Source organism: Aquarana catesbeiana, linkage group LG05, assembly GCF_042186555.1.
Source record: "Aquarana catesbeiana isolate 2022-GZ linkage group LG05, ASM4218655v1, whole genome shotgun sequence".
In the NCBI taxonomy this organism is placed as follows: domain Eukaryota; kingdom Metazoa; phylum Chordata; class Amphibia; order Anura; family Ranidae; genus Aquarana; species Aquarana catesbeiana.
This window is the reverse complement of record NC_133328.1, coordinates 430,204,714-430,228,376: the sequence shown is the minus strand read 5'-3', so window position 1 is coordinate 430,228,376 and position 23,663 is coordinate 430,204,714. Positions and strand designations below refer to the sequence as shown.

The window sequence follows — 23,663 nt, the reverse complement described above, 5'->3', positions numbered from 1 at the left end:
AGGACATGGTTCCTGTAATCCATATCCTTAGTCTGCTTGTCTTCAGCAAACTGGGGGGCTTCCTCCTGGGAGGACAGCCATGCAGACCAATTTAATGTAGTGTGCAGCATATGGTCTGAGCACGGATTAGCTGACCCCCCCCCCACACCACTTCAACCTCTACAGCAATGCGGGCAGCACTCGTTTGTCTATTTCCCAAAGACAACCTCTGGATATGACACTTAGCACGTGCCCTTAACTTCTTTGGTTGACCATGGCAAGGCCTGTTCTAAATGGAACCTGTCCTGTTAAACCGCTGTATGGTCAGCGGTTTAATAGTGCTGCGGCTCAGTTTTAGGATTTTGGCACTCTTCTTATACCCCAACCAGTCACATTACAGCGGGGAGGGAAAATGGCTAATTGGGCTCAATGTGGACATTTCCAATTAGGGGTGTACTTACTTTTGTTGCCATCGGCTTAGACATTCATGCCTGTGTGTTGAGTTATTTTGAGGCAGCAAATTGACACTGTTATACAAGCTGTACACTGACTACTTTACATTGTGGCAAAGTGTCATTTGTTCAGTCTTGTCACATAAAAAGACAATTACAAAAAATGTGAGGGTGTCACTTTTGTGAGATACTGTATATTTACACACAAACTTCCTTTAAAGTGGAAATCCTGTCTAACACTGTTTAAAAATGTTCTCTCCTCTCCCTCCTATCTATCCTGCCTACCCTTGGTATACTACATATTTTTAAGTTTGCGCTGGTCCAGTCATGTGATCATACAGCTCTTGTTCCTCTGTGTCAATGAGCTGTAGCTGCAAGGGAGAAGAGGGAGTATCAGCAAGAGCTGGGATATGAAAGCTTAAGTGATGCCAGATCTCAGAATTTCCATGCGCTGTTGTGCTACCTCGTCTCCCCTGCAGCTGACACAGAGGATCATGTCACTTGTCCAGATTGTACCAAAAAGAATAAGTATACAGATTTTTTTTTTTTTTACACAGGTTAGGCAGTACAGGTAGCATTTTTAGCCATAGTTAGTGGAATTTCACTTTAAAAGTAATATTTTCCACAGAAACCAAAGTTCTATTGGTTCTGGTCTATATTATAAAAAATGCAAACTGATTTTCAGCAAATTAAACATTAGTCATATTACACACAATCAAAACAAACTAGTGAAAAGAAAAGGTTTCAGGAGGTTAAACATGTTTTTCATTTATTAGACCGGTTTAAAAGCCTGCTTCTCAAGTATCCATAGGTAGAAAATGTTTAAAACACAATTAGCAAAGACAGTAACCACAAATCAATACATTCCAAAAAAATGACGTGTCGTTAGTATCCAATGGATATGTATGTTTCATGTAAAACAGGCTAATTCACATTTTTTACTATTTATTGTATACAATTTTGGTCAAGGAGGAAATTATGTATATAAAAAAAAGGTTTAAAAAAAAAAAGAGAATTATAAAAAGACATGCTGCTGCATTACAAAATTATATTTAATAGAAAGAAATGCCATGAAAACAATACTTTCCCTATTTTTTTGCTAAAGCATCCTTGTCTAATAACCTACAACATACTAACAGATTTTAGGTTTTTAGATTTATTTACGTATGGCTTAAGCAGTTTCCAACAAAACAAACTATTACAGCAGTTATGAGGAGTCCAATTCTCCCTGTTTGATTTGTACTTGGTTTTAGATTTTAAAGAATGCAACAGAATAAGTGAGAACCGCCACAACTTTACAATGGGCAGGCAGATCCACCTACAACTAAAAATGATCGTTCTTGGACAGACTGACACTTTACTTCTTAAATGATATAAAGCCAGACAAAGGAATGTTAATTGGACCAAGACTCAAATTCAGCAAACTAAAAAGACAAGGCCATCAAAAAACAGGTTTTTTGAATGTGAAAGAGCTTTTAATAGTTTTTACAGGCGTATTCAAATTACAGCTTTATTGGAAATGAATATAGCAGGAAACTGCATTTCTTCAACAATCATAATATATAAAAAAAATATTAGATAGAGAGAGATAGATCTATCTAGATCTCTATAACAGGGCAAAATCGGTAATGCTTTGTTCACATATCACCATTGAAAAATCAGTTCAAAAATGACCTGAGGTTTTTGCGTGGTAAAAGGGCCAATAAAGAGAACACCAATCACTGCACTCTATGTCAGATGCACCAAAACCGCTACATCTGGGCACCATTTCCATTGGATCGGTACTATTAGGTAGAAGGATACAGAACTGGACTCTTGGTGTGAATGTGGTACTATGAAAGGCACTGCAGGGCATTTGTTTGCATCAAAACTTTTCAAAGCTTTTCTTCCTATACAAAATTCTAAAAAAAAAGGTCAACGCATCTTGCAGCAGGCCAAATGCATGTTAGAGGGAGGCTAATGGAACCTGGTATTGAATTCTGAAGGTCTTCCAAGTTTCTCAAAGGATGTCTAAAGAAAGCTGCATTCACCAACTGACAAGCCCACAGCTTGTCAACAAACATATTAGTTATCCAGGAATAGCTGATATCCAAGAACAATGGAAACATACAAGTGTACTTTACTATGCAAGTAGTAAGAACTGGTGCTCTTACAGAGATTTGTGAGGTATTTCTTTTAAGTACAATTTTTTTGGTTCCAACTTACAGGCTTTATTTTTACATGACACCCGAGTATACTTCCTAGCTGGATAGGCATGAAATCCATACTAACAATGTACCTCAATATGTCTGTGCATAGAACAAAAACTCAGTGATCGAGGAAAACTATATACAAAACATTACTTTTTATTTAGGATCACAAAAACTTCACCAAAAGGTAACCTTGAATACTAACTGGTGTAATTTGATGTAGATGTAATGAATACGTTTAATATTAAAAGGAGTTGTAAAGGCAAAAGGTTTTTGTTATCTCAATGCATTCTATGCATTAGGATAAAAAGCCTTCTGTGTGCAGCAGCCGCCCTAGCACCCCCTAATACTTATCCCATCTCTATCCAGCAATGTCCACAAGCCACTCGGCCGTCCGGGACTCTCCCTACTGATTGGCTGAGACAGCAGCGGCACCATTGGCTCCCACGCCATCAAAGTCAGTTAGCCAATCAGGAGAGAGAGGGGGCGGGGCCAAACGGCAGCTCCATGTCTGAATGAACACACGGAGCTGCAGCTCGGTTTAGGTGCCCCTATAGCAAGCTGCTTGCTGTGGGGGCACTCGTCAGAAGGAAGGAGCCAGGAGCAGCAAAGAGGCACCCGAGAATTGGAGGATCTGGGCTGCCGTGTGCAAAACCACTGCACAGAGCAGGTAAGTATACACATTATTTTTTTTTAAATAACAAAAAAGAAAAAAGCACGAGACTTTGCAATCACTTTAAAGATGGAAGGATGTTGTCAAATATGTATAGGCATACAATGTGATTTTCATTCCTATTTCCAGGCCCCGAATCAGATTGATTTTGTAGAACAAGTATCTAGACCTGAGTTTTCCTCTTCATGTAAAAAAAAAAAAAAAAAAAAAAAAAAAGCCTACAAATAACAAATAAGCCTGTTCCCTACTGCCAAATGTCCTTTAAAGTCCAACTCCAGTTAAAGTAAAAATCCTCCCTTGCAGTGGGGCTGTCCCTGCACTGCAATGATTGATTAAATACTTGTTTAGGCCTAGGGGACAAGAAAAGCAGATTTACCAGATCCATCACTCCCCTGGCAAATCGGTGCCCCCCTTTGCAATGGCAGTGGACTACTCCTTGGCATCCTCATGTCCAATGCAGAGCTTCTTGGTCGTGTATTGGCCTTGATGATGGCAGGGGCACCCAACTGCCATAGGGGAGAACAGACCGGTCTTGCAGCACAGATGAGCATGTGTGAACAGAGGATCAGGGTAAGTAAACTGCTTTTCCCTGTCCCCTATATGAAAATAAGCATTTGTGCTTTACAGTAGGGTGGCAGCCCCACTACAAGGGAGGATTTTTGCTATACATGGAGTTCAGCTTTGAACTATGAGTGAGTGTGTGTACACAAACTCCCCCCCCCCCCCCCCCCCCAAGCAAGATACAAAAATGGTGCCCAAACGCTTACTAAAATAAATCATGCCTTCAGTCTCTAGTTCATGAACAAGATGTAAATCAATGTTTTATTCTTTTTTAATCACTGGGCTTTTTAGGTGCCAGACTAAACTCAAAAAAAAAAAAAAAAAAAATTGAGATTTATAAACATCCATATCATACAGCATAAATACAATGAATAAAATAAAAGGATGTAAAGTTCAGCTTGCATTTATCCCCGTCTAGCCCTCTGACTTCTACGTCAAGAATATTTTTAGCTTTTGTGCCATTATGTGTTAACGCCATATGATATAGACTTTTTTTTTTTTTTTTTAGCTAGATAATTAAATAAAAATTATATGGATACAACACTAACAAAAAAAATAGGAGTTTTACATAAGTTTCATTAGTCCACTTCTGGTACCTGAAAAGTCCCAGTGATTAAAACATTGATATGGTTCTCTGAAAAGGATGTGGTGTCTATGATCACCTATCAATCTGCTAAATAAAATAGTAGTTTTCATAGGGGAATGTTGTAAAGGTTCACTGAAATGGTCATACCATTAATACAATTGGTTGATAACAATCAACCTCTATTTCAGAACAAGAATCCAAAATTTGCAAGGACAGAAGAATAAGAGCAGCTACTGCTGACTTATTTTTAAAACAGGTTGTCCTGCTGATCTGGCATCACTACCCATTTAGCACTTCACCTAGAACAAGAACGCAGGGTGCAAGTTCAATCTTTTCCAACCTTCTGGCTAAAGTGTTTGTTCCAGGTTCCTAGGCATTAAAAATTAAGTCAGCGGTAACAGCTACCATATCCTTCATCCTCCCTTTAGGCTTGGTTCACACTGCGGTGACCTGAAAGTCATGCTACTTATGGTGCGACTTTGCCAGGTGACTTGAGTACTACTTAATGCGACTTTGAAGCAACTTTCAGGGAATGCCTGGGTAATCTTCCTGCAATGTCGGATCCAAATCACATCAATATAGATGAGGATCTGACTTGGAGGCGACTTCCATTAAAGTCTATGAGCACAAGTCAGATAGAAGTCGTCTTGAAGTAGTACAGGAACCTTTTCTAAAGTCGGAGCGACTTCAGTAGTGCCAATTAAGACAGCTCTTATTGACTAACATGGGTTTTAACATGTCACGCGACTTGGGGGTCTCACAAGTCAGATCCCAAGTCGGGGCAATGTGAACCAAACCTTAGGGTAAAGGTGAATGTAAATTGCATTAACCCCAGCATCCATTCAGAACTCATCCATACAAATCCAATGACAGTAAACAAACCTGTTCATTTGGGCCCATCAGCCAATTGTAGGTTTATTCTCATAATCACATTGTGCATATCGTTTATTATGTTGCCCAATACCAGTCTTTACCTATGCTTAATGTGATGTCCTTTTTTCTGAATATATCTCTATTTGCGGTGTATTCTCAATAAACTCAGTTAAAAAAAAAAAAAAAACTGTTCCAGGTTATTGTACATCTACTATAACCTTTCCTTTAAAAGCCAAAGCCCTCAATATACAGTATAAATGAGGAGGGCACACTGCAGATATGGAGATTGGAAAAGCGGTATTTCTCAAATTTGCCCTCAAGCACATGGGTTCCACACTCGGGAGAGGTCAGATGATTAGATTATTATACAATAAAGGAGAACAGTGTGCATGGGATTCAAATATGGATACCACTAATGCTGGCTTTGATCTGATAATGCTAGTTGCCTGGCTGTCTCTGGCTTCAATAAATTAAAGGTCACTGACTTGGAAAGTGTATGCAGATGATGGCAGTCTGAGTAAAGTCATAGTGTCTGACTGTTCGGGACTCAAAGTTCTGAAGCAACTGTATTAGCAGGACATTGGGGAACTAGCATTTTCAGAAAGAAAGGTCAGCAATGGCAATTTCTTTTAAGGAAAAGTATAGAAAATGGAGAGCTGAGAAAGAGCAAAACAAAAACATGTGACGCTTTGTAGTTTGTTGTCAGGACACCTATAAGTACATATAAAAGTTATTAATGGCTCGGATGTCTTAACTGTAATTTATTATCTATACTCCCTTTAATGCAATTTAAAAGGTAAAAGTCCTGCATAGGTGTAGAAATCACAAGATGCTTGCTTTTTAGTGTTCAGAAGCTCCTCTTCTATACCACTCTGATGTAGTTTTGCTTTGTTACTGGGGCCTGACTATCCATGACTTTGACAATCTGTACTACAATTTCACTGTCCAATGGGACTGCCAGTAGCTGGAGCTTATCCATGAAATCAGGAAACTCCAGGCCCCAGTAACAAAGTACAGCTAAAATCAGAGGAAGGCAAAGAGAATGCCCTTCTGACTTATAAAGCAAATAGTGCGTATCTTGTGGTGACTGCTTTAGAAAAGACTTTCTATTTTCTATTTTTTTTACCAAGTTTAAAATAGGCTGCAGGTTAACTTTAATGTAAAGGATTCAATGAGAAACAGCAGGAGATGGACTTGGTTGGCACAGTTCATACACTACATCGGATTTTGCCATCGTAAAATGATGATCTTATTTTTCAGGTTGGAAATAGCATTTCTTCCACAATTCTTGTTGAATATCTTATTCTTCTGCCATGTAAAAACGATACATTAAGGCAACAATAGCAGCTGATATGCTGGGAATGATCCAGTTACTCCACCAACTGAAAGGAGAAAAAAAAAAAAAAAAGTTATCAGCTGTTAAACTCAAACATGCTAAACCTGCTGGTTTTGTAACCATACAGTAGAAAGTCAGGATGTTTCATTCATTCTAATGAGCCAAGATCTCATGACCTTCAGAACTTTAGAACTGCCTTTATGTTTGCTATTAGACATCCTACATTGGATACTGTACAATACAAAATGTCTTCATTATTATACTTGTGGACTTTAGTTGAACATACAGGGATAATTCTGTTAATACAGATGAAAATGGAGTAAGGCACTGAGCCTATCTATCCCATCCTTTCACTATTGAAAGAAAAGAAACCCAATACACCTTGACCTAAATTCTAACCATACTGGGACTTAAAGGGGGTTATTCACTAAAACTGGAGAATGCCAAATGTTGTGTAGCTCTGCATGGAAACCAAATCAATTAGAAGCCAATTGGCCATCGTGCACAGCTGCACCAGATTTTGCACTCCAGTTTTCGTAAATCTTCCCCACAGAGCCCACCTTTACCCTGGGTTCACACTAGTGCGATGCGGGAACAAGCACCGGTTCCCAGCATCACTCCTCTCCCATAGGCAGTTCACACTGCTGTCTGTGAACCGGTGCGAGTGTCATTAACTTACACCCCCAGTTTAGTTCACAGATCGCAGTGAGATCTGTGAACTCACACAGGAATTGGATGGCATAGGTGAGAAAACCAATGCGATCCGATTCTAGTGCGGGGAAAAAAAAAAAAAAAAAAAAAAAAAAAAACTACTCCCAGCACTATTTTCTGTGTGAATCCAATGCGAGTTCAGCCATACATCCGATGCCAGCGGTGGCTTGTCAGAGATAAGCAATGGCAAGATGGCCTCCACTCAGCTCTATGCTCTTGGAAGATCGAAGCAACATGGTTCTCAGGCCATGTAAACGTGTTTTTTTTTTTTTTTTTTTCCTTTTAAGCAAAAGATCCTTTTAAAAGCAGCAAAAAAAAAAAAAAAAAGTTAGGAGAAAATTTAGACCCCAGATCTCTTCATAAAGAGGACCTGTCATGCTGTATTGTTATCGCAAGGGATGTTTACACTCCTTGCGATAGCAATAAAAGTGATCAAAACTTTTTTTTTTTTTTTTAAAAGGGACAGTGTAAAAAAAATAAAAATAAATATATAAAAAAATAAAAATTAACCGCTTGGCGACCAGCCGTCATCGTTATACAGTGGCAGGTAAGCTCTCCTGTGTAAATCACCATAGCTGTACGGCTGAGCGTGCTCGCTGAGGATTGCCCATTACAGAGGCAGCATGGGGAACTGCCTTTGTAAACAAGGTGATTCCCCGTTCTGACAGGCGACATGACAGGGATCTACTGTTCCCAGTGAACAGTGATCTGTCACATCTTTGACAGCCCACCCCCCTACAGTTAGAACACACCTAGGGAACACATGTAACCCCTTTGATTTATAGCACTGACCACTGTATAAACGTCAATGGTCACAAGATAGTGTCAAAAGTGGCTGATCCATCCACCGCAATGTCGCAGTCCGGCTAAAAATCACAGATCGCCATTACTAGTAAAAAAAAATAAAAAAATAAAAAGCCATAAATCTATCCCCTATATTGTGGACGCTATACCTTTTGCGCAAACCAATCAATATAGGCCTATTGCGATTTTTAACCAAAAATATGTAGAAGAATATATATCAGCCTAAACTGATAAATAAATTTGTTTTAGATATTTGATATGTATTATAGCAAAAAGTTATAAAAATAGTTTCTTTCAAAATCATCACTCTGCTGGTTTATAGAAGAAAAAAAAAACAAAAAAACAAAAAGCAGAGGTGATCAAATACCACCAAAAGAAAGCTTTATTTGTGGAAAAAAGGACGTCAATTTTGTTTGGGTACAACGTCGCACGACCACGCAATTGTCAGCATCGCAAAAAAACGGCCTGGTCATTAAAGGGGGCAAATCCTTTTAGGGCTGAAGTGGTGTAAACAAAAAAAAAAAAAAAAAAAAAAAAGCACACCCCCGTCCCATGTGCAGTAGTGAATGCATATACGTAGGTCATGCCCACATATGTAAACTGTGTTCACACCACACATGAGGCATCGCCGCAAACAGTTGAGCGACAGAATGAATTGTAGCACTAGACCTCTGTAACTCTAAAGCGGTAACCTGTAGACATTTTTAAAGTGTCGCCTACAAAGATTTTGAGGTACCGTAGTTTGGAACCATTCAACGAGCGCAAGCAATTTTAAATCATGACATGGTAGGTATCTATTTACTCTGAGTAACATCACCTGTCATGTTGTACAAAAAAAAAAAAAAAAAAAAATTGGGATATATTCATTCTTGATTTTTTTTTTAATTCATTAGTGTTATTTTTCCTAAAAAAAAATAAAACAAAAAAAAATTGAAAAACCGCTGTGCAAAAACCGTGTGACATAAAATAATTGCAACGACCGCCATTTTATTCTCTAGGGTTTCTGCTAATATATAATGTTTGGGGGTTTCAAGTAGACTTCTAGCAAAAAAATACTATTTTTACTTGTAAAAAACAAGTGTCAGAAAAAGGCCTGATCGTGAAAATCTGAGCAAGGCACATACATCTGTAGTATTTACTTATCTCTCTCCAAAGTGTCGTTTCTCTCTGGTGCTTTGTTCCTCTGTTATCACCACTTCTGACAAGTTGGCCGACACAAGAGATAAATATGTGTTGGGGGGGGGGTAGCTCAGAACGGAGCTTGTCTATTAACAAAACGGTTCTTCTGCTGTGTGTGAGGGGGGTGTGCCTTTCCTCCAATCAGCTCTCACACACTGTAACTGCAGTCTTTCTGCCACCTCCTCTGTGCCGAGATAGATGAAGAAAGATTTTTAACACGCGCTGCACTTTTGAACAGGAGTAGAGAAGAGAATACTACAGATAAACAAGTAAAACATATGTAGGAGGATTTGCTTCATCTCTGTATCATCTGAGGCTACTAACTTCACTGGGTATATGTGAGGGTTTATATCCATTTTAAGTGGGCATCATTAAGGGGAGCATGCACATGTATGCCCTCCTCATTTCCAGCTGCAATGTAGATCACTGTAATGTGTTCATGGCACAGAGACCAACAGCACCAGAGAATCTACAGATTGTGGACATCTGGGGTAAAAGGCAAAACAATATAAATACCTGGAATCGGATTCAGTAGTAGTAATATAGGTTTCCTAGGAGAAAAAAAAAAAATCAATGCATACTATTACTACAAATGCCATTTTTGTTTTTACAAAATTTCTGGCTTGCACAGTGCTTCTCCATAATTCTGAGTATTCATAAAAATAAATAAAATAATAATAATAATAATAATAATAATAATAATAATGACACAGTTACTTACACTATATAATAGGTTAAATATATACACATTTGTCTACACGTGCTAAAGAAAACCTGTGCTAAAAGAAATGCTCAGTTCACCACTGTCAACCTTCATCTAGAAATGCTAATGATCTGTCATGTTGATCTTTGGATTTTGTTAGTCATTGACCTGGGGAAGGTAGTTGCAGTATTTTTTTGATTTGTACACTTGTTACAGGTCAATGACTCAAAAAAACATTGCAGCCAAAATTAGGGCATGGTAGTCAGGCAACTGGAAATTCCAGAATAATATCAGCTTCAGGGTAAGTTTCTAAAACGAAAAAAAAAAAAAGTATAAAGTACAAATAGTTCTAAAGCTCAACTAAATTTTTTCTTCAAAGTCCAACTGTTTTATATAGAAAATACAGAGACGAATGTCTTAGTGTCCAGTATGGCTATCTTATGTCCTTGTTTACTGTTCATAGCTTCCAGATACAGTGGGCAACTTACTGTAGGCTTTTGAATTTTGGATCGGTCATCCTAGGGAGAAAAAAAGAAAAAGAAAAAAAAATTAAAGGTTTTGAACTCTGTAGATCTTAGCAGCTTTGTCTTGTGTTAAACTCCAACAATAAACTTAGTTTATTTGCTTTTGATCTGTTAAATATAGAACTGAAATGGTGTTGTCAACCCTGCCCAGTTCTTCTATCCGGGCTACAAATCACATCCTTCGTTAGAGATAGGAGAGGGCGTGCGCGTGTTCTGTAGTCTAAATCAGGAGAGCAGCCTAGGGCTACAATGCTGCTCCTCCATTGATATAGTATAGTGAATGAGTGTTGTCACATTAGGACAGGAAATGTGTTACTGGCAGGATCACCAGGTGAAAATAAACCAAACAAAAGAAGTGCATGATCCTTTTTTTTTTCTTATATCGTGCCACACCAAAACACATAGTACTTTGTCACCATGCATTTTGGTAGCTGTGTTAGGGTGCCATTAAGAATTAACAGCATGTGCATTTGCAAAAGGGATGCACTTTTTGTAACAGAATATCTGTATTTTGCAACAGAATTTGATACAGTTCCCCGTAAAAGTATTCTTTACAAATGGAGGTCGGGCGACATGGACATACATAGGGTATGTACCTGGATAGAAAACTGGTTACAGGGGCGAGTTCAAAGGGTGGTGATAAATAAATAGTGAGCACTCAGAATGGTCTGGTGTGGTAAGTGGGGTCCCCCAAAATCTGTCTTGGGACCTATTCGGTTAATTTTTTTTTTCCATAAATGATAGTTTGGCATAAATAGCTCAATCTCAGTGTTTGCTGATGATACAAAGCTAAGCAGGGCAATAAGTTCACAGCAGGATATAGAAAACTTACAGGAGGACCTCAATAAAAAAAAATGGTGTGGGCAACTATATGGCAAATGAGGTTTAAAGTTGAAAAATGTAAAGTAATGCGTAACTAGAACCTTCAGGGCTCCGTTGCAAGGAACCATGAATAGTCCCCCTGACCTCTGGTCCTGGGGCCCTTTACAAAGATCCTGGGGTCCTTTTCTCCCATTGCAGTGCCCTTGATTATGGTCCTACAGCAGGACCCCTGCCTGACATCTTGGGTAGGGTTGCCACCTTTTCTGCAAGCCAAACCCAAGACTTTAGCAGTGCACAGCAAATTTTTTGTTGTAATTGCGCAGGTGGAAATAATAAGTGGTCAAGAAAGCAGCAATCCTACAAGAGAAAACTTTGTGCAATTACATAAAAAAAAAAAAAAGAAATTGCCACACTTTGTGAATGAAAATGAAATACAAAGAAATATAAAGATCAGTGATCAGTCCATGAAAAAGCGACCAAACAAATGATGTGATGAAATCCTGGCAATTGTATCCCATGGATGGTAACCGACTATACACCCAAGTGCACCTTTCACTTTGCATCTTTTCAAAAGGATGTGCTCTTACCAGATATCTAGACTCCACGTTATAGGAGTCTAGTCAGACATAGGAATCACACATCATAAGGGATCCATCCTCTGGATATAAACGAGAAGGACATTGAGGCCAACTGTGCTGGTTTCTCCCCCTCTCAGGTGACCATATAAGTAACAATTTCATCAAAAGACTTCACAGAATCGTACAATGTGATTGCATCCTAGTAGTGCTTGGTGTTCTGAAAATAAGATGTGCAGAACACCAAGCACTACTAGGATATTCCCTTACACTGTAAGGGGGGTGGGGGTAACTGTGCAGACACGGATAAAAGGGAGAAGTCTGGGGACTTTGATTAAAGGAAGAACAGTGAGAACTCTGATGTAAGGGGGAACACTGCAGACTCTGATACAAGGGAGACCCTAATAACTGGAGCCCCCACTTACATCATCCTTCCCAGCATTCCTCTTTAAGTAGGGTTCCCAGAGCCCCGGTTACTTCAGAGTCTGCAGAATTTCCACTTGCACTGTAAGGGCCCTTTTACACGTGTGAACCCATTGGACCACCAATTGTTCTGTATGGGGAACTTACCCCCCACTTACATCAGAGTCCCCCTTAACATTACATTCCACAGAGCTCTCCCTTACATTAGTGTGCTCAGAGGCTGGCGAGATAAGTGGAAGGGAGGGACACTTCACTCACCATAGATGGAGGCTTGGGCCCTGGAGTTCCACCACTGTGGCCACTTACTAGCCTGTGCTATACATACACATAGGCTGGCAGAGCATGCTGAGGCTTGTAGTGCACTACACCAGGAAAACTCCAGCGGGCTGCTGCGTTGGTAGAGGGGCTCTATAGGTGAAAACACTCTATTCAGTCCCCTCAATGACTGACCCACCTTTGTTTTCAATCACTGAGAGAAGGAAGGCAGTCCTAGAGAGCTGTGGATCCCCTCTGGAGGGTTGCAGCATCCATGCTACCAGCAGTCCTTTCCTCCACTATCTAGCTGCAGGCTGGTGGACTTTGCAAGGCACAGAGCTGCCGAGGATTGGAATGTGGGCAGGGCCGTGGGGACACACAGGGAGAGGAGCAGATCCTACTTTCTCTACCTTTCCTCTCCTGTGTGTGAGGAGGGGGGGGGGGGGGGGGGGAGCCTGTCAGTGCGCAGTCTGAGCAGTGTGACAGAGTGAAATAGACAAATCTCTGTTCACAACTGCAGCCAGCAACCGTGGAGCCATATCCCTGGCTTTTGGGCCCCCCCCACAGTGGTGGAACTCCAAGGCCCAGTAGCAAGCACGACTGCTGCGACCCTGGTAGTTCCGCCACTGAAGTAATGCATTTGGGTGCTAAAAATACAAAATGCAAGTTACTCACTAGGGGGAGAACCATTGGGGAAATCCAGGATGGAAAAAGATCTGGGGGTCCTAGTAGATAAAAGGCTCAGCAATGGCATGCGATACCAAGCTGCAGAAAGCAAAGCCATCAGAATATTAGCCTGCATAAAAAAGAATTTACACAAGCGATAAAACGATAATTCTGCCACTTTACAAGACTGGTTCAGCCGCATCTTGAGTATACTGTCCAGTTCTAGTCACTGGTCCTCAGGAGGAATGTGCTGGAACTGGAGAGAGGACTAGAGGACCTCCGTTATGATGAACGACTACTAGAGGAGCTACGATAGCGATATACAAATCTCAGTGGGAGGGAGTTTGAAAAGATGAAGACACACGGCCATTTAATGAAACTGGAAGAGAAGCGGTTTAACCTTAAACTGCATAGAGGGTTCTTTACTGTCAGAGCGGTAAGGATGTGGAACTCCCCTCCACAAGCAGTGGTATCAGCAGGGAGTGTCGATTAGATGGGCATCTTAACAAATCGCAACGTAGAGGGATATGGAATTTATTATTGACATATAAAAACAAACACACACACACAATGGACTAATGTCTTTATTGTCTTGTCTGCGCATGCTCAGGATTAAAACCAAGAAGAGGAGTGAGGGTCAGACATCTATATAAAGGCCTCTTGCGCATGATACTTCTGTTTGAGCATCCTTTTTTTTCAGGCTTTTTTTTTGTTGTATGCATTTGCGTGTATTTACACAAATTTTGTCATATAGGCACTCGTGCAATTTCACGCGCAGATGCACGAAAACGTATTCTCGCGTTCTCGTTCTGCACAATATGTAAATGCATTTGCACACGAGATGTAAATTGCTGACCAAAAAAAAAAGCTGATTTTTCTATTTTTTTTTTACTAAAGAATGCACAGCGCTTGTGCATGGGGGAAAAGGCTGTACTAAGCTTTTTCACGCTGCAGTGTGCAAGAGGCCTAAGGCTATAAAACAGGAATATGCAAATAGCAGACCTCCAGCTGTTGCAAAACTAGTCCCATCACGCCTCCGCCTCTGGGTGTCATGCTTTTGGCTGTCAGTTTTTCTATGTCTCTTGGAACTTTTAGTTCTACAACAGCTGGAGGTCCGCTAATTGCATATCCCTGCTATACATGATGGATGGATGGATGGATGGATGATCATGATGGATGGAGGATTATGGATGGATGAGGATGAAGATGAAGATGAAATGACACTGTCCTGCTCGGCGGCGGCTACGGATCTGATGAGCGGAACTCCATGGTGCACTGTGACACAGCCCATTGACTAACAAGATCCTGCCCTCATTGGAAATAGGTATTTTCCGTGACCTCTTGGAGCTGTTTGTGCATTGAGGGGTCTCCGCTCCTCCTCGGGAATTTGGGGATTTTCTGTCCACTCTCCCTAACGGCTTTCCGTATGAACCAGTACTAGGACACTCTCCCTTTTGGTACTTTTTCAAGTGGGATTCCTCTGGGATAGTGTTGCCCCGACTGAGTTTGTTCCTCTGGGGCCACACGGGGGGACCAGTGTGGATAAGGCGGGGCCAGACATACACCCGATTCCTTTTGGACCCTCGTGGCGCTCTGTCCGTACTCTCCTCCGAGGCCTTGACAGTGAGCTTCCTATACTGAATATACCTGGTGTAATTCCTCCTACAAGTTTCCCCTGATGAAGGGACTCTATAGGCAGTCCCGAAACGCGTAGGCCCAGGTGGAAGACTACACGAATATACATTCGAATTTTACATCAGTATATTCATTTTTTACATTATTCTATTGCTTTTTGAATGAACTGTATTAGACTTTTTCTACTTGTAATTTTGTATATTTGTATGAATAAAATAGTTTTTTACTACCTCGTTGCCTTTAAAGTCCCACCTATCTTTTGAGGGGTTAGTTTTTCTTCTCATGAAGATGAAATGAGGAGGAGGAGGATGATATTATTATTGTATTAACTCCTTAGTGACTGAGGATAAAACAAACGTTAATGCCTGAACACAATTTTGCAACTTTGACACGTGTTCGTAAATCAGTACACATCACCACAACTACTTTGTGTATCATACCTTGTTTTTCTTTTTACAGGACAAACTGGGCTCTCTTTTGGTGGTAAATGAGAACGGATATCTCCTGATATTTTTATCAAAAAGGAAAAAAAAAAAAAAAAAAAACTTGCCCACTAAAGTAAAAAAAAATTTTTTTTTTTAACCAGTTGCCGACCAGCCGCTGTAGTTCTACTGTGGCAAGGTGGCTCGGCTGCGCGAATCACCAGAGTGGTACATCGGTTCGTGCACTAGCTTTTGCGTGTGCTCGTGCCCGCTGCGTGTAGTGGCAGGCACGAGCGATCACTGTGAAGCGAGGCAGGGATCTGCCTATGTAAACAAGGTGGGTCCCCATTCAGGGGAGAAGAGAGATCATAGTGCTCAGGAAAAGCGATCTCTCTCTACTCCCAGTTAGTCCATCCGCCTGACAGTTAGAAAGCACCTCCCTAGGGAACACCTAACCCTTTGATCACCACTATTGTTAACCCCTTCCCTGCCAGTGCCATTTATACAGTGATCAATGCATTTTTTATAGCACTTATCACTGTATTGGTGTCACTGGTCACCAAAAAGGGTCACTTTGCAGCTGACAAATCTGACCCTATGTAGCAGTCCCGCTAAAAAAGCAGATCGCTGCCATTACTAGTAAAAACAATAAAAAAATTAAATAAATAAATAAAATAAAAAGTCCCTAAATCTTTCCTCTATTTGGTTTGCACAAAGGTTATATCGTCTACAAATCAATATACGCTTATTGCGATTTTTTTTTACCAAAAATATGTAGCAGAATACATATTGACTTAAACTGATGAATAAATTTGTTTTTTTTAATATTTTTTTTTTGGATATGCATTATAGCAGAAAGCAAAAAAATGTTTTGTTTTTTTTTCAAATTTGTCGCTCTTTTTGTTTATAGCGCAAAAAATAAAAACTGCAGGAGGTGATCAACCACCAAAAGAAAGCTCTATTTGTGGGGGAAAAAAAACAAAAACAAAAAAAACCACAACATTAATTTTGTTTGGGTACAGCGTCGCACGACTGCGCAATTGTCAGCTATAGTAACACAGTGCCGTATCGCAAAAAATGGCCTGGTAAGGAAGTGGGTAAATCCTTCTGGGGCTTCTGGTTACATTTTGCTGTATATTTCTTGCTATTACCATAATTTACCACCAAAGAACGCCACAAAACAAAAATTCTCCTGCTCATAACAATTGCAGCGATACCACATATGTGTATCTTATTTGTTGTTTGTACCCGTAGTAGGGCCCAGAAGCAATGGTGCACATTTTTTTCCTTTTTCATTTTACCTAAAAACACACTGACACTGATATGAATTTTAAAAATGCTTAAAAAAAAAAAAATAAATAAAATAAATCCTAATCAAAAATATACTGACCCTGACCCTAACCTAGATCTAACCTTGATCTAGTTTACTCTTTAACACTTTTAAATTTACAGCCTCATCTCAATACAGAGAAGGAAGTAAACACAGGGATGGACTCTGAGGCCCAATCAGAGGCTAACACAGGTGACCTGCAACTGGGAGTCTCGGGGCTCTCAGTAAGACAGCAAGTCTCTGTTCTGGGAGCGTGTTTTGTGGCGTGCTCCCAGCACAATGAGAGGTACGGATATGCAGCCCAACAGGAAAAAAGCTCAGGGGTTATATGCGTACCATCGGTGGGAAGGGGTTAACAATTTGGACATTTCCATAAGGAAAAACCTTTAGTGAAAATCCAGTGAATTTGAATTACTGTTTGGACAAAGTATAGAAGTGTTGGAACCACTGTTGGGTCCCCAAGAGCTCATGTACAATGGGCATTTGAATTTTTCTTCTGAGCGTCTTTTACTACTAGCAGGAAAAGGCAGCTTTACTTGACCTTCAGAAGATTTAACCCCTTTCATGACCAGGCCATTTTTTGAGATACAACACTGTTCTTTAACTGACCATTGCACAGTCATGCGATGCTGTATCCACATTTTAGGTTCTTTACTCCCCTCACAAATAGAGCTTTCTTTTGGTGGCATTTGATCACCTCTGCAGTTTTTTTTTCTTGTTTATATAAAAAAACAAAAAAAAAAAAAAAACAAAAACAAACTCCCAATAAGAGTATATTGATTTGCACAAAAGTTATAACGTCTACAACCCATGGGATATTTTTTTTTTTTTTTTTTTTCAACTAGTAATGGCGGTGATCAGTGACTTAAAGCGGGACTGCGATATTGCGGCGGACATTCTGATACTTTTTGTGGAACAGAGACACCAATATAGTGATCAGTGCTAAAAAAATATGCACTGTCACCGTACTAATGACACTGGCTGAGAAGGGGGTTAACATCAGGGGCGATCAAATGGTTAACTGTACATCTTTTATGGCCATAGACAAGTTTGATCCTCATTGGAGAGGCAGCCATATTACGAAATAAATCTCAACCCTCGACCTAGTGGATTTTCTGTTAAAAATCTTATAGACAATTTGGTTTGAACATAGAATGGGATGTGAATGCCTTTATAAACAACAACAGTTGAATCCCCAGATTGTCCATTTTTTAAATAAATATTTTTTAAATTGCATTTTCTGTATGTTCTTAAATATTTGCATTACCCGTTTTCAACCACAAGATGGCGGCATTATGTCCACAATATAGGCAGTTTTTGATTAAGCTGTAATTCTGTCAATATCTTTATGTTACTTTTGTTCTGACTTTTGGACTTTTTAAGTATACCCATTTTTATTTATTTATTATCTTTGTTTCCGATCTGGCCCAGTTTCTTCCCTTCCCTCTCTCAGAGATTAGATGGATACACTGCATAGTGTTTTTCCAATCAGTCTCCCTAAATAAGGCCACCGTGAGTGATTTTAGCCATGAATACTGAGACCTGGATGTAAACATCCGGTTTGTCTGTGGTTCTGGTTCCAGCGGATGGGAGAGAGGCTTTGAACACAGGGGGAAATGGTCGTTTCTATTTCCACCCTTCCTCCTATATATAAAGTAGTAATGATGAGCTCCAACCACGCCCCTGATGACATTCAATTGGACAAAATGCCGCGTAGGGTGGAGCTCTGACATCACGACGCTGCAACGTGTCGACCGCAGCCATCTTTGTGGTTGGAAACAAATGCTGCTTTTACAGACTGTTGCTTGTGAACATGCCCGTTTTTATTCGCTGAAATGTGAGTACCCTGAATATTTCTTTAAATAAATATGACCCTGGTTTTATAATGCTACACCATGAGGAGTTACTTTTGTATTTTATGCATGCACCTCTGAATATTTATCTGGTGAGACTACAAGACCCAGCCATCTATGATCCTTATGATATGATTTCTTGGCTCTGTGGATTTATCATGCTTGTCTGATCACCTGTAATTAAGTGGTCTCTTTTTTGGGGTAAGAGTCCTGGTGTGTTGATGTTCGGTGGAGCATATGTCCGTGCTTACCTAATTTGTGTCTCTGTCTACACTGTAGGCGACTCAACTTTTCTTTCCCTGAATAAGGATTTTAAAGCTATGTTCGTAGCTCTGCACACAATTATGGTTTATTGTCACCATACAATTTATGTCAGCTGCTTCATTACCATTACTAGCGCAGTGATTAATCTTGAATTTATTATTGTGTACCTAACATGTGTTTTACTAAACTGTGGGGGGGCTTTTACTAGGGGAAGACATGGATCCTAGCCCCTGCTTTGCAGAGACACAGGATCCATGCCCTTCCCCTCCTGTCAGAACAGCGATCTGCCTTGTTTACCGCCGTTCTGCCTCTCTGCTGGACGATCATCGGGTGTCGCCGGACATAGAGTCCGTGGATCCCAGCCGCTGGGCTCCTGGCTGTGTGTGAATGCTATAGGGCTGACCTGAACTGGTAAAAAACACACCTAAAGCCACGTAATTAGATGTGTTTAGGCGCATCAAGCGTTAATGGATTCCATTGGTTAGACTATAAATTTCTTCTGGCCACTGAAATAAATGAACACTCAAATGTTAATCGCATCTGGGTGCATTTAGATGCGCATCAAGCATTATTTTTTGGCCCAAAAGCTCCTCTCCTGAATATGCTGATGAGTTTTTTTTTTTCTGCCAGTAAAAATGTTCCTCTAATATGCCTGTAAACACCTATGTGTGCATAGACAGAGGCTAACACATCTCACTTGTGACCCAGAGACCACTTTCTTCAGGTAAGAAAATTATTTTTTTAATTAAATAAAAGTAAGAATATAATAATATATTATATAATTATATATACACACACACACACACCTAAAAGGAGGTTCTACTCAACCAACAGTTAGAACAATGGGACCATTGACTGGTATAGATTATATTTTGTACTCTAGTCTTTGAATTAATACACTTGAATATGAAATCTAAACATTTTTAAAAGTGCTGCAATTAATAATAACTCACTGGATGAAGTTCTCCTATAACAAAGTCTTTTGACATATTCCTGGCATCTGTGGAATGACCAATGTCTTCAAAGGTCTCTGTTGCATCCCCTCCAGCTTGTTCTCGTAGCACCTCCTCTCCACCTGGATGCTAAAGTCAAGTAAAAGAAAGCAGTCAATCACTGGTTACAATTGAGAGCAAACTAGTAGACAAAAAAAAAAGTTCTATATATATCTTCATAAATAAGGAAATATGTTTTGCTAAGAACTACTGCTATAGCCATGATCTTTGCTCTTGTATATCAGGCATTGGCTAATAGACAACCTCTTTTTTTTTTTAAAACAGGTTAGAGAAACAAACACTCAAACTAGGCATCCACTCGCAAGGGCAGCAAAACAATAAAGGACCGGTTGCTGCTCTTTGCACATTGGTCTTTGGCACAACTCGTAAACTTAGTTGACCTGCCCATGAAAGGTACAGTCCTGCCTGTGACTATTACACATTACATGCAGCGCAAACCAAATACTTCAACCGTACATACTTGAAGTAAATGTGAAATCTAGAACTCCACTTTGTAAATCCGCACATTGTACTCTAAAGGACACGTACGCAGAAATAAAATAGTCTGTGTCAAGTGTTAAGGGAAACAAAGGACAATATAGTCCTGTAATAAAATCTATGGTGTATATATGTCATATACACAGACTAGTTTAAAACACTCCCACAGGCCACTGAACAGTCCCATCATTTAGAAGAAGAAAAAAAAAAAAAAAAAAAAAAAAAAAAAAAAAAAAACACCCCTTATTACATACAGCATCTCACAAAAGTGAGTACATTTTCTCACATTTTTGTAAATATTTTATTCTACCTTTTCATGTGACAACACTGAAAAAAAATTACACTTTGCTACAATGTAAAGTAGTGAGTGTACAGCTTGTATAACAGTGTAAATTTGCTATCCCCTCAAAATAACCCAACACACAGCCATTAATGTCTAAACTGCTGGCAACAAAAGTGAGCACACCCTTAAGTGAAAATGTCCAAATTGTGCCCAATTAGCCATTTTTCCTCCCTTGTGTCAGGTCACTCGTCAGTGTTACAAGATCTCAGGTGTGAATAGGGAGCATCTCTCACGTCCTCATACCGGTCACTGGAAGTGCAACATGGCACCTCATGGCACAGAACTCTGAGGATCTGAAAAAAAAAAAAAAAAAAAAAAAGAAGGTCGCTCTACATAAAGATGGCCTAGGCTATAAAGAATATTGCCAAGACCCTGAAACTGAGCTGCAGCACAGTGGCCAAGACCATTCAGCGGTTTAACAGGACAGGTTCCAGTCAGAACAGGCCTCACCATGGTCGACCAAAGAAATTGAGTGCAAATGCTTAGCGTCATATCCAGAGGTTGTCTTTGGGAAATAGACGTATGAGTGCTGCCAGAGTTGCTGCAGAGGTTGAAGGGGTGGGGGGGGTCAGCCTGTCAGTGCTCAGACCATACGCCGCACACTGCATCAATCCGTCTGCATGACTGTCGTCCTAGAAAGAAGCATTTTCTAAAGATGATGTACAAAAAAGCACGCAAACAGTTTGCTGAAGACAAGCAGACTAAGGACATGGATTACTGGAACCATGTCCTGTGGTCTGATGAGACCAAGATAAATTTATTTGGTTCAGATGGTGTCAAGCGTGTGTGGCGACAACCAGGTGATGAGTACAAAGACAAGTGCGTCTTACCTACAGTCAAGCATGGTGGTGGGAGTGTCGTGGTCTGGGGCTGCATTAGTGCTGTCGGCACTGGGGTGCTACAGTTCATTGAGGGAACCATGAATGCCAACACTTACTGTGACATACTTAAGCAGAGCATGTTCCTTTCCCTTTTGGAGACTGGGCCACAGGGCAGTATTCCAATATGATAACGACCCCAAAACACACCTCCAAGACGACCACTGCCTTGCTAAAGAAGCTGAGGGTAAAAGGTGATGGACTGGCCAAGCATGTCTCCAGACCTAAACCCTATTGAGCATCCTCAAATGGAAGGTGGAGGAGCGCAAGGTCTCCAACATCCACCAGCTCCATGATGTCGACATGGAGGAGTGGAAGAGGACTCCAGTGGCAACCTGTGAAGCTCTGGTGAACTCCATGCCCAAGAGGGTTAAGGCAGTGCTGGAAAATAATGGTGGCCACACTAAATATTGACACTTTGGGTCCAATTTTGACATTTTCACTAAGGGGTGTACTCACTTTTGTTGCCAGCAGTTTAGACATTAAATGGCTGTGTGTTGAGTTATTTTGAGGGGACAGCAAATTTACACTGTTATACAAGCTGTGCACTCTCTACATTGTAGTGTCATTTCTTCAGTTTTGTGTCACATGAAAGATATAATAAAAGATTTACAAAAATATGAGGGGTCTACTCACTTTTGTGAGATACTGTACAAGTTCAGCATGGGAATGCAGCCTGCAGGGAAATGCAGGAATGTGTAGCCATACCGGTTATTTTCAGCCATGTTTTTAATCCCCAATTCAAATCAGACAACACAAAAAATATGAGACCCTGTGCCAATACAGTTATAAGTTTAAACATTTTACTGCTGTGTTTTGAATATCACCAACTCCCCACAAAGCAGATTTCAGTTTTGGATGAATGGGGTTCAGTCAATTTTGGTGGCTTATAAGTTTCTCGGAAAAGCCAATGGTGGCATTTTGCTACAGCAGTTTTTGGCCTCATGCACACAAAAAAAAAATAAATAAAAATAAAAAAGGGTATGTAAAGCTGCATTTTGATGGATGTCCCATTTATCTTTCCACACAAAAGGTCAGTTTACAGCCAGGATCAGCTCATGTTCAAGGAGTGATCATCACAAGCTGGTGGACGCACCAGTCCTTGGAGACTTGGCTCCCAGACAGGATGGCGATATAAAATATAAATACACTCCATAACATCTCTCCAGGTCTTGTCTCTCTTGGATACACTCCTTGAGTATATTGGATACATGGTGGGTATGTTTCTCACCTTATGGCGAGTCCCTCCTCTTTTGCTGAAACATATCTGAAGCACTCCTACCACAAAGTCATCTGCACTCTACTTCTCTGTTCCCTCCTGTGAGATGTGGTTGGGCATTTCCTGTTTTTTCTTTCTTCTGCAACCTAGTACCAATAGGATCCCCTGAAGAAGCTATATGTGAAACGCCTAGTGATCCCTTGGTGCTCTATCCATGTGGAGCCCCGATAGAGACTGATAATGACAGGTAGTCTGAGCCCATGGGCACACCTACAGGGTTTTCCCAGTGTCTGTACAGGTCTCACTCTGATGGAACCATATTGTACCATTTTGTTATGTATTTTACATTTGGTTTTAATGAGCTGTACATGTTAAATAAATTTGTATTTTTACTTTATTGAATGCTCTTTATCATCATTTTGGGTCTACCAGTGCTTACCAATTTAAAGTCCGTGTCCACCTTTGGTCCTTTTTCTTCTCTGCATTTTGCATGTGCATTCTATTGGCCAGAATATTAAAGGGTATGTTACCCCCAACATTGTTTCTCAGCAGTGGATACACGGTAAAAGCTATATGTATTAATTTTGTGTTTAAAAATACAACCCGTATAGGCATAGGCCAATTTTCTCTTTACCCTCTCGTTCTCCCCAGTGACCCCATACTGGCGATCAGATAAATTTGTGGATCAACTTCCTATCCAATTTAGGAAATCCCAAGATTTCAATGGAACGTGCACAAGCAACCACCAAGATAAATCCCCTCTCTTTGTAACACACACATCAAACCAGCAACTGCAGAGAGCAGAATGGCTCATACTTCAGTTACTAAATCAGGCTCATGATAACACAGAACTTTAAGAAAATTTGGTTTCAGAGCCCATCAGTCTTTAAAACGCAATAATTGACTTACCATGCCTTG

At 40.2% G+C, this 23,663-nt stretch overlaps 1 protein-coding gene across 1 annotated transcript in view; it reads right to left on the bottom strand.

The window, feature by feature from the left end:
• Positions 1-1,173: 1,173 nt before the first annotated feature.
• CYB5A (cytochrome b5 type A) overlaps positions 1,174-23,663 on the bottom strand; it is a 49,640-nt gene continuing 27,150 nt past the window's right edge. The window contains exons 2-5 of the mRNA XM_073631251.1: positions 19,769-19,897; positions 10,535-10,564; positions 9,860-9,894; positions 1,174-6,695 (exon numbers count right to left, since the gene is read on the bottom strand). Coding sequence (XP_073487352.1) covers positions 6,614-6,695; positions 9,860-9,894; positions 10,535-10,564; positions 19,769-19,897 — 276 coding nt within the window. The 3' untranslated portion in view covers positions 1,174-6,613. The remainder of the gene's footprint in view (positions 6,696-9,859; positions 9,895-10,534; positions 10,565-19,768; positions 19,898-23,663) is intronic.